Below are 12,194 nucleotides of genomic sequence, written 5' to 3' on the forward strand. Positions count from 1 at the left end.
TGGATATTTTTTTTAAATGCCTTCCTAACCATCTTAAATAAACATGCCCCATTCCAGAAATGTAGAACCAGGAACAGATATAGCCCTTGGTTCTCCCCAGACCTGACTGCCCTTAACCAACACAAAAACATCCTATGGCGTTCTGCATTAGCATCGAACAGCCCCCGTGATATGCAGCTGTTCAGGGAAGCTAGAAACCGTTATACACAGGCAGTTAGAAAAGCCAAGGCTAGCTTTTTCAAGCAGAAATTTGCTTCCTGCAACACTAACTCAAAAAAGTTCTGGGACACTGTAAAGTCCATGGAGAATAAGAACACCTCCTCCCAGCTGCCCACTGCACTGAAGATAGGAAACACTGTCACCACTGATATCCACCATAATTGAGAATTTCAATAAGCATTTTTCTACGGCTGGCCATGCTTTCCACCTGGCTACTCCTACCCCGGTCAACAGCACTGCACCCCCAACAGCAACTCGCCCAAGCCTTCCCCATTTCTCCTTCTCCCAAATCCGTTCAGCTGATGTTCTGAAAGAGCTGCAAAATCTGGACCCCTACAAATCAGCCGGGCTAGACAATCTGGACCCTTTCTTTCTAAAATTATCTGCCGAAATTGTTGCCACCCCTATTACTAGCCTGTTCAACCTCTCTTTCGTGTCGTCTGAGATTCCCAAAGATTGGAAAGCAGCTGCGGTCATCCCCCTCTTCAAAGGGGGGGACACTCTTGACCCAAACTGCTACAGACCTATATCTATCCTACCATGCCTTTCTAAGGTCTTCGAAAGCCAAGTCAACAAACAGATTACCGACCATTTCGAATCTCACCATACCGTCTCTGCTATGCAATCTGGTTTCAGAGCTGGTCATGGGTGCACCTCAGCCACGCTCAAGGTCCTAAATGATATCTTAACCGCCATCGATAAGAAACATTACTGTGCAGCCGTATTCATTGATCTGGCCAAGGCTTTCGACTCTGTCAATCACCACATCCTCATCGGCAGACTCGACAGCCTTGGTTTCTCAAATGATTGCCTCGCCTGGTTCACCAACTACTTCTCTGATAGAGTTCAGTGTGTCAAATCGGAGGGTCTGCTGTCCGGACCTCTGGCAGTCTCTATGGGGGTGCCACAGGGTTAAATTCTTGGACCGACTCTCTTCTCTGTATACATCAATGAGATCGCTCTTGCTGCTGGTGAGTCTCTGATCCACCTCTACGCAGACGACACCATTCTGTATACTTCTGGCCCTTCTTTGGACACTGTGTTAACAACCCTCCAGGCAAGCTTCAATGCCATACAACTCTCCTTCCGTGGCCTCCAATTGCACTTAAATACAAGTAAAACTAAATGCATGCTCTTCAACCGATCGCTACCTGCACCTACCCGCCTGTCCAACATCACTACTCTGGACGGCTCTGACTTAGATTACGTGGACAACTACAAATACTTAGGTGTCTGGTTAGACTGTAAACTCTCCTTCCAGACCCATATCAAACATCTCCAATCCAAAGTTAAATCTAGAATTGGCTTCCTATTTCGCAACAAAGCATCCTTCACTCATGCTGCCAAACATACCCTTGTAAAACTGACCATCCTACCAATCCTCGACTTTGGCGATGTCATTTACAAAATAGCCTCCAATACCCTACTCAACAAATTGGATGCAGTCTATCACAGTGCAATCCGTTTTGTCACCAAAGCCCCATATACTACCCACCATTGCGACCTGTACGCTCTCGTTGGCTGGCCCTCGCTTCATACTCGTCGCCAAACCCACTGGCTCCATGTCATCTACAAGACCCTGCTAGGTAAAGTCCCCCCTTATCTCAGCTCGCTGGTCACCATAGCATCTCCCACCTGTAGCACACGCTCCAGCAGGTATATCTCTCTAGTCACCCCCAAAACCAATTCTTTCTTTGGCCGCCTCTCCTTCCAGTTCTCTGCTGCCAATGACTGGAACGAACTACAAAAATCTCTGAAACTGGCAACACTTATCTCCCTCACTAGCTTTAAGCACCAACTGTCAGAGCAGCTCACAGATTACTGCACCTGTACATAGCCCAACCTATAATTTAGCCCAAACAACTACCTCTTTCCCAACTGTATTTAATTAATTTATTTATTTTACTCCTTTGAACCCCATTATTTTTATTTCTACTTTGCACATTCTTCCATTGCAAAACTACCATTCCAGTGTTTTACTTGCTATATTGTATTTACTTTGCCACCATGGCCTTTTTGCCTTTACCTCCCTTCTCACCTCATTTGCTCACATCGTATATAGACTTGTTTATACTGTATTATTGACTGTATGTTTGTTTTACTCCATGTGTAACTCTGTGTCGTTGTATCTGTCGAACTGCTTTGCTTTATCTTGGCCAGGTCGCAATTGTAAATGAGAACTTGTTCTCAACTTGCCTACCTGGTTAAATAAAGGTGAAATAAAAATAAATAAAAAATGTACTGTATGACAAATATGAGATTCACTACAACAGAAAAATCTTTGTCTCAATATCCTAACATTGTTTAGATGGTGGATTCTAAACCAGAAACCAACCAGAAACTTCCAACGATCTGCAAAATTGAATATTCCTGGTAATTTTATGCAGACAACTTGCATGGATATAAAAGTTAATCTTCTTTTGTCTGCTATTTATAAAAGTTTAAATGGTTATTGAGCAGCAGGGTGCTTCCCTACAGTCTTAACCTGAAACACATGGGAACGGCTCTAACCTTTATGCTGGGGATATTTGAAGGCTTATCCCCATAAAGGCCTTCCCACCTGCAGAGCACTGTATGCATAATGTAAAATCTCACACACTCATTGTCTCTGAAAAAACATCCACAGAAACTCCATTTGCACAGTCCTAATTCTAACCAAACAATTAACTTTTCTCTCTGTGAAAATGCCTGTTCTTTGTGATAACAATGTCACACAAAGCTGTTTATTATGAGCAATGGGACAATGCAGTTGCTCCTTCACAGTGGGATTTCTCCACCCCAGTGTGGAGAGAAACCCCCTGCTGGCATGTCACAGCGTCACACTGTCAGATAACATTCCTCCAACGAGTGGGAAGCAGTAGTGTAAGAGGCTTTCATTAGCAACACTGTACGGCCGCTTCCTTTTGAAGCTAGGGAAGAAAACACAGCTACCACTACACATCACCCACCCAAATGAATAGCGTTTTTACAGACGGTGCTTACACGAGATGCTTACACGAGTCAGCCTTTCAAAATGTTTGTATGAGACAGACTTTCAGAATCTCCCAAAGCGCTCTCTTCCAGGACACAAGGCTGTGTGTCCCACTCACAGATAGATTTTTTCAAATGATGTAGGACCCGGAAATATTTGAATTTGAAGCACGCCACATTGCTGAATGGGGCTGAATGGCACCAAACAAAATCGCTAAAGATCATGGTGAAAGCAATACCTTTTTTTAACTAACCTACTGTTCTATCTGTGGTGAAAATGGCTGTAACTAGTATCGGATCATATTCGATGTAGCCATTTTCATCCTGCCTGAAAGAGTCTCCAGAGTCTCCTCGTAGCCTGCCGGCCCGTGATTGGTCTGTGTCAGCATGTGGTCCGGTGTGAGGATAAATGTAGTAGTCAGAATGGGTCACAATTTAATTAAATATCTCGATTCATAGAAAACTTGAAAAATAATTCACAGTGGGGATCGAACTTGATCATAATGACCCAATTGTCAAGCCCAAAACAGGAGACTACATTATTTTGGTTTGGCCGTTCTGGCTATTGCAATTTAAATAGGCTTTCTAGGGCAGACCAGGGCTTTTGGCACAGCTAGGTTGCTACGCAGTAGTCACCCAGCAGAGCTTGTGATTGACTTCACGCTCCAGACCAGACACTGGGGTCCTGTTATTGATATGAAAAGACTACTAATGAACATTGATGTCATTTTCTTTGTTTGACATCCTTCAGAACTAAACTGGTGCATGGTAAACTGAAACTTCTGTACTTGTTCGATACTAGAACATGAAAAATGGTTCAGTACTAGAATTTTTGTTACTTTCGGTACTTCTGTCAAATGTGTCTCACGGATCAATCCTGTGCCTGCTCCATGCTCCACTTATTCATTGCTAGCCTGCACTTGGAGTCTGAGCTTCTCCCCACTCCTGCTGAACAGAAGTTAACACACTTGAATAATGCGACACGCATGCAGAAATGTTGAAACTGTTAATTACTGTTCGCAAAACAATGTCCATACTGGTAGCTTCCAGCTTTGGGCACATCAGTTCAAAGTCTAGTTTTGATTTATATTTGTTTTAAGATGTCAACTAACGTGACTCAATGTGAAATCAACAAAAAATGTTACCATGTCTTTGGATTTATATTAAAAGTTCACAAAGTGAAAAAAAAGACAATGTCCTGTTGATGACTTTCTGCTCATCCAATCACTTTCCCACGTTTATTCAACATCATTAGATGTTTTGTGGTTGAAATTATGTGGAAACAATGTTGATTCAACCAGTTTTTATCCAGTAGGAACATTCCTTGCTAGCTGATCCTGGCAGTTAATTGATTCATTAATGCCACTAATTGATTGTTCAGAGAGACTAGAAACATCTGATTGCCCAAGGAGAACAAACATGGAAACACTGCTGTGGCCCTGGAGGAACAGTTTTGCACCCCGGATTTGAACAGTGATATCAGTGCCCCTTCTCCAGGCCTAATACCTCTAGAGCTGGGATGGGCGACTTTGTTGGGGGTGGGGGCCACAAAAAATCTGAACTCATCATGAGGGGCCAGAGTGGCTCGCGGGTCTGCGTACCCACATCTCTAACCACGCATGCAGTCAGAGTCTGCCCTAGCCTTTTGGAGGCCTTAAGCGAAATTGTATTGTCCCCCCCCCAGTTCCACCTTGCGAGGTTGATCCTACAAAAGAGGGGGCGCAGACGGGCCGCCAGTTGCCCAAACCTGCTCTAGAGGGCACTGAAGTCTACTTTAGTAACATCAGCCAATTAGTTTAGACCTATGTCCTTACCTGCAAAGGCTGGTCTCATGGTAAAATCATGGTCATCAACTCGCAGCAGGTGGTCTGTCTTCACCTTGTGAGATTTGGTGTTATCAACTATCTTTTTTCCAGTCAGTGGACTACAAAAGAAAACAGCAATCAATACTTCTGAAAAGATTGGCAGATAACAGTGTAAAGTTTCCATTTACTCCTTACAGAGAAGCATACAACCACCTTTAAAATGACCCTCAAACCACAACAGTGAGATTATGAAAGGCACAGAACGATTAGGAGTAAGAACACAGACTTTACAACATAAGTGTTTGTGTGTGTGTGTAGTGCATGCCCTCAAATAATCAAGAGAAACCTACTATGCTTTGCTGTCAAGGTGGTCTTATCTAACCCCTTTGTGGTATGTTTGTTAGTTGAGGATAACATGGGTTGAAGTTTGTTCCCATACTCTGTATTTATTATGTTCCTTGGATATAAAGCTCAGTGAAGACAGGGCAAACTCTGTTCCAAATAGACCCCCAAACGACTTAATTTACGCGTTTACGCGCGCCTATGCCAGTTTCAACGACAATTATTGAACGCGTGGGGGCTGGCTAATTAAACCACCACACAACCACTTTTACCAGGATAGCGTTTGCAAAGTGTATCCAGGCACCGGCAGGCACGCTTGGTGTGATTGTGATTTTGACCAATTAATAGTGAAACGCACGGTTCATGTTAGGGGTCGATTCGGAATTGTAATCCTATACTTTGTAATGGACAAAAATGTATCATGTTATAACTCAATATGCAAGAATAACAGACATTGGTGGGCTACTTGTAATACACCGAGGGAGCCTGAGAACCGGCTGGAGAACCCAGTTCATCCGTTGTCACCACGGGACTGTTAAATCTTGCAGATTACATTAACATGTTCTGCCCTTACTGTATTTCAAGTGAACTTGACAGCGTTGTGTCATTAAACAGCCTCACATGTGGATCGCCTCTCATTTCACAGATAAGATTATTAATAATGACAGAACACATCATGGGTCATCTGAAGCAGAGCACAGCCCAACCGACCGTGAAGTATGATGCAGAATAATGATGCAAGGTTCAAATTAATTGTATGGATGATGAAACTTGCAGATAGGGATGATTCATGACATCTATGCGTAGACAGGGTCCACCCATTACATCCTTCCCATCAATGCGCACTACGCGCTGGATCATCTTTACGCACCGGCATGGTTTACCCGTTGCGCAATCCCCATCGAGCCCAAACCACCCCTAGGCTAATATTTACATAGTCTCAGTGTCAACGACTATAACTGGTTTTGCATTACTGACACGAGCCATCAATGATTGGAACGTGACAAATTGAATCGAATAAATATTCAAATCAAACGGAACGCAAGGGTCCGTCTACAAGTGCAGAATTTAACCAAAGAAAGAGGGTCATGTCATGATGACCCCCAGTTGCTTTAAATTGCAAATTAAAGAGTGAACGTGCAAATGAAACAAGAACATAATGGGGAGATGGGAAGAAAGTAACATGTGGCGAATGTAACACGCCCATTTTCTCCTATTTGGATGAACTGTCAAAAAGGGTAAGGATCCAGGTACTTACGCGCCATGCTTGTGAGATTCTACCGCCCCGGACCACCTTCTTTTCCGACTTTTGTGCTTTCGGCATTCCCCGATAAGTATCAAGCAAAAAATTAAAAACAGGAACTTAATATAATAAGGCATTATGTGTGAAACTCAAAAGTCGTCGAGTGAGTGAAGAAATCCCTTTAATCGACGAACGCAATGGTTTGAGCATTGTAGCGTATTCTGATCTAAAGCAGAACATGTGTGGTAACATGCATTGTAGTGAGGCAGTGTGTCGGTTGATTAAGTAACAACGACAGATATGTTTACGACTCCAAGCGGCTTGTCCCGCTTATTGCTCCCTGATTGGTCCACAGCGGTTGGTTTCAACGCACTCCAAACCAAGGCACCGCGCGCGCAGCTTCAGCAGCAGCCCTGTTTTAGCTACAGTATAATGACATGACCACATTCCAGGGCATCCTCGATCAAGTGACGTAACTTACTCCGAATTCGCACAGCTTTCTGGGCACTTTCGAAAACCAAAAAGTGTATATATATATATATATAGATCCTGTGCTTAATTAATGTCTCTGCAACAACTGGAGAAGCTCTTTGCATATACTGATAATGTAAAAGGCCTTGGAATCAAGTCTCATATCAACAGCAAGTGCATATCCTAAGAATACAGATTTGAGAGAACACATACTGGATGGTGTAACCTGACCCTTTTGTATGCACATATCAAATGTGTTCTAAAATCTTCAGATCACTTAATGGTGATCTGTGTGGCGATGGATAACTAAGTGTTACTTTGTCATCCACCAGGATCTAGAAAATAAATAAATAACATTACAGAATCTGTTAACTGTGACACATGAACATTCATTTTTTTATTCAAGGCATTTATTTTCTGATACAATGTTCATATGTAGCATTCAAACACAGTCAAACGATGGATAGATGTGTGAATGCAATCTTAAGACATTAAGTTGTCTGCAATGGATTCAGTATTCACATGAACAAAGCTGTTATACATGGCTCAAATATCATGAGAACACAACTTAGAGAGAGGACTTACTCTGGACATTTTATTTTACTTGAAGTACAATGTAACCACAATATTTAAATTGCTTTGCATTAGTCCCCAATCCATTTCTTGTGAGGACTTCAAAAAGGTAGGCCTAAAGTCATACAGCCTCTTTCTTGTATAATCTCCCTTTCTGAAGCGCTTGTGTTGACAATGGTTTATTGCCTCATCCCTGTCTCACTATCTTTGGACCCAATCAGTGATAACGCCAGGTATGAACAGCATGAAATTGTCAAGAGAGCAGAAACAAACTGACACTCAGGCTAAGATTGACAGACGTATGTGTATAGTTGGCTGCACTGTATCTGCTGCCGCTAAAGTAGACACCACCGGAGAATTGGCTAACCAATGGAAATGTCAATGGCGTAACATTTGAGCAGAAATAATTAGCATCTTATCTGTATACAATTTATTATGCATATTGATTCCCTGTGCACAATTAATTATTTGAGACAAACAAATCAATGTAATAGTCTTCATTGTTTACAAGTCATATGATACAGCATTAACTTGTTTAAATGAGAGCAAGCAGCAGTCCATGATAAACAGTTGCCTGACAAAATTAAAAGTAGAGATACAGGCCGTATTCATAAAGCACCTCAGGAGTACGGATCTATTTTTATTTTAGATCATAATGAATTGTATTATATGGACATGGGGGACCTGATCCTAGATCAGCACTCCTACATTTTGTGAATACAGCCCAAAGTGTGTGTTCTATAAAGGTTTGGACCTATCTTTAAAATGTGGTACAGTTTAGAGTCAATTCAAAGTAATAAAAGACACCTTAGAGGTGGACCACATCCTACACAGGAATGCAGGCTACCCTCATTGTAAAGCAAGCCCTCTTTACTTAGTGGGAGAAACAGTCACCAAGGCTATGCCTAACCCTCTATGAACAGAAGGTTTTCCAGGGCTCTAGGCTGGCAATGTAAAGAGATAGTCAGTTTGTTGCCAGCTAGGGTGTCATGGTGTGGTGGTCTGGGGAAGTTCAGGTCAGTTTCATCACAGCTCGTAGTCAAACTTGTACTCGTTGGTCAGGTAGATCCTGCGGAAGATGAGGGCAGCCAGGAGCAGGGCGAGCACCATGATGAGCACCACAGAGCCTGTGTGGCTGGCGTCCTGGGGGGGGTGGGGGGTGGCGGTGTGGGGGAAGGCAGGGAAGGTGGGCCTGCTGGGGGGCTCTCTCTGGTGCTGCTGGGCCCGGCGCTGTCGGGGGCTGAGAGAACGGCTGCTTGGGGCTGTGGGACATGGCTCGTCCTCACTGGCAGCTGGAGCCGCCTCAGCCTGCTGGGAGCACAGCATAGCATACACAGGATCAGACTGTGGTCCAACATACACAGTACGAATACAGTGCCTTGCGAAAGTATTCGGCCCCCTTGAACTTTGCGACCTTTTGCCACATTTCAGGCTTCAAACAAAGATATAAAACTGTATTTTTTTGTGAAGAATCAACAACAAGTGGGACACAATCATGAAGTGGAACGACATTTATTGGATATTTCAAACTTTTTTAACAAATCAAAAACTGAGAAATTGGGCGTGCAAAATTATTCAGCCCCTTTACTTTCAGTGCAGCAAACTCTCCAGAAGTTCAGTGAGGATCTCTGAATGTTCCAATGTTGACCTAAATGACTAATGATGATAAATACAATCCACCTGTGTGAAATCAAGTCTCCGTATAAATGCACCTGCACTGTCTCAGAGGTCCGTTAAAAGCGCAGAGAGCATCATGAAGAACAAGGAACACACCAGGCAGGTCCGAGATACTGTTGTGAAGAAGTTTAAAGCCGGATTTGGATACAAAAAGATTTCCCAAACTTTAAACATCCCAAGGAGCACTGTGCAAGCGATAATATTGAAATGGAAGGAGTATCAGACCACTGCAAATCTACCAAGACCTGGCCGTCCCTCTAAACTTTCAGCTCATACAAGGAGAAGACTGATCAGAGATGCAGCCAAGAGGCCCATGATCACTCTGGATGAACTGCAGAGATCTACAGCTGAGGTGGGAGACTCTGTCCATAGGACAACAATCAGTCGTATATTGCACAAATCTGGCCTTTATGGAAGAGTGGCAAGAAGAAAGCCATTTCTTAAAGATATCCATAAAAAGTGTAGTTTAAAGTTTGCCACAAGCCACCTGGGAGACACACCAAACATGTGGAAGAACGTGCTCTGGTCAGATGAAACCAAAATTGAACTTTTTGGCAACAATGCAAAACGTTATGTTTGGCGTAAAAGAAACACAGCTCATCACCTTGAACACACTATCCCCACTGTCAAACATGGTGGTGGCAGCATCATGGTTTGGGCCTGCTTTTCTTCAGCAGGGACAGGGAAGATGGTTAAAATTGATGGGAAGATGGATGGAGCCAAATACAGGACCATTCTGGAAAAGTCTGCAAAAGACCTGAGACTGGGACGGAGATTTGTCTTCCAACAAGACAATGATCCAAAACATAAAGCAAAATCTACAATGGAATGGTTCAAAAATAAACATATCCAGGTGTTAGAATGGCCAAGTCAAAGTCTAGACCTGAATCCAATCGAAAATCTGTGGAAAGACCTGAAAACTGCTGTTCACAAATGCTCTCCATCCAACCTCACTGAGCTCGAGCTGTTTTGCAAGGAGGAATGGGAAAAAATTTCAGTCTCTCGATGTGCAAAACTGATAGAGACATACCCCAAGCGACTTACAGCTGTAATCGCAGCAAAAGGTGGCGCTACAAAGTATTAACTTAAGGGGGCCGAATACTTTCGCAAGGCACTGTAAATACACACATTCCGTTCAACATGGTGCACACGTGCATGCAGACACACACCCACAATACAAGAACCCAAACACGTGCATACAACAGTTACACACACACACACTTTACGAATACACAGACACTACACACACAACCATGCTTAGGGCTTTAGTGCATTCAGAAAGTATTCGGACCCCTCAACTTTACACATTTTGTTACGTTACAGCCTTATTCAAAAATTGATTAAATAATTTTTTCCCTTAATCAATCTATGTTTTTCAGCGGCAGGGACTGGGGGACTAGTCAGGATCGAGGCAAAGATGAACAGAGCAAAGTACAGAGAGATCCTTAATGAAAAACTGCTCCAGAGTGCTCTGGACTTCAGACTGAGGCAAAGGTTCACCTCCCAACAGCACAACGACCCTAAGCAAACAGCCAAGACAACGCAGGAGTGGTTTCGGGACAAGTCTCTAAATGTCCTTGAGTGGCCCAGCCAGAGCCTGGACTTGAACCTGATTGAGCATCTCTGGAGGGCTGAAAATTGCTGTGCAGCGACGCTCCCCATCCAACCTGACAGAGCTTGAGAGGATCTGCAGAGAAGAATAGGAGAAACTCCCCAAATACAGGTGTGCCAAACTTGTAGCGTGATACCCAAGAAGACTTGAGGCTGTAATCACTGCCAAAGGTGCTTCAACAAAGTACTGAGTAAAGGGTATTAATACTTACGCAAATGTGATATTTCCCTTTAAAACATGTTTTAATACATTTGTTAATGACAAAGCAAAAACAAGTTTAGATTTTTTTATGTGGTAATGTGTGTGGACTGAGGAGGGAACAGAATTGAATCCATTTTAGAATAAGGCTGGAACGTAACAAAATGTGGAAAAAGTCAAGGGGTCTGAATAGTTTCCGAAGCACTGTATACACTATGAATCTGCTTGGGACTAACTGCCCTTGTAGTGCAGTCAAACCAACACAGTTGAATTTAACAAAAATGCTACATTCGGTCATTTTAAGGGGGAACTCTTTAAAGCAGCAATAGGGTACAGCTCAGGTTTTACACCGGGAGAGAAAGCTGAATCTTACTCCTAATTAGGGGATGGCTGCAGGACAGGGAGGGCTGTCATGCAGAGAGACATTGGGACAGAGAAGGGAGCTGTAATCCTGTCTACATCACTCTGTTCAGTTTGATAAAGGAAGAGGAAGACAGGCAGTGACGACGCAGTTAATGGGTGGGATAATCCCAGAATGATCTGTTCTGTTTCTATAGGGGTGAAGTTGGTCGGTCCCTCTCCCGGCCAGAGGTTATATCGGTCGTTTATTACTGAGTCCAGCAGCAGATGGCAAGTACATTTTTTTCCTGTCCCTCTCTCAGGTCAGTTCAGACAGATTTAATCCCAATCTACATAGCCCCTTTCTAGTATGAAGAGACATACCCACACTCATTTTACCATGATTGGAAATGGCCATGTTTTCCTGTCATATTTTCATTTTATTTTTTATAATACATTATAAAAATGAAGTTGCACACTAATTAGGCTCCCAAACATTTAATGGGTCTGGCAACCAACGTTTTGGCACGCAGAAGAAGGCACTGCATGCTGAAATGTTGGTTGCTAGACACATTCAATGTCTTGGAGCATAATTAGCGACCTTCTTTTTTTTTTTTTACAGTTTACTATCTGTTAGTCAGGGGGTTACGATACAGAGTCAATGTGCGCGGGCACCGGTTAGTCAAGGTAATTAAGGTAATATGTACATGTAGGTAGAGGTAAAATGACTCATGCATAGACAATA

General features: G+C 43.0%; 2 protein-coding genes across 7 annotated transcripts in view; both read right to left on the reverse strand.

Annotated features, from left to right (window-relative positions):
• LOC115107653 (gamma-aminobutyric acid receptor subunit rho-2-like) overlaps positions 1 to 6,978 on the reverse strand; it is a 44,365-nt gene extending 37,387 nt beyond the window's left edge. Inside the window, exons 1-2 of the mRNA XM_029631133.2 lie at positions 6,595 to 6,978; positions 5,004 to 5,113 (exon numbers count right to left, since the gene is read on the reverse strand). Of these exons, the coding sequence (XP_029486993.1) occupies positions 5,004 to 5,113; positions 6,595 to 6,716 (232 nt within the window). The 5' untranslated portion in view covers positions 6,717 to 6,978. The remainder of the gene's footprint in view (positions 1 to 5,003; positions 5,114 to 6,594) is intronic.
• A 440-nt stretch (positions 6,979 to 7,418) lies between these two features.
• The window catches only part of LOC115107654 (ubiquitin-conjugating enzyme E2 J1-like), a 38,873-nt gene continuing 34,097 nt past the window's right edge, over positions 7,419 to 12,194 (reverse strand). For 5 of the 6 annotated variants that reach the window (XM_029631138.1, XM_029631134.1, XM_029631140.1 and 2 more), the window contains one exon: positions 7,419 to 8,934. In XM_029631138.1, the coding sequence (XP_029486998.1) occupies positions 8,650 to 8,934 (285 nt within the window). In that variant the 3' untranslated portion in view covers positions 7,419 to 8,649. The remainder of the gene's footprint in view (positions 8,935 to 12,194) is intronic. The other variant, XM_065008706.1, reaches the window with a different exon arrangement.

The sequence above is a fragment of the Oncorhynchus nerka genome, linkage group LG24 (genome assembly GCF_034236695.1).
Source record: "Oncorhynchus nerka isolate Pitt River linkage group LG24, Oner_Uvic_2.0, whole genome shotgun sequence".
Taxonomy (NCBI): Eukaryota; Metazoa; Chordata; class Actinopteri; order Salmoniformes; family Salmonidae; genus Oncorhynchus; species Oncorhynchus nerka.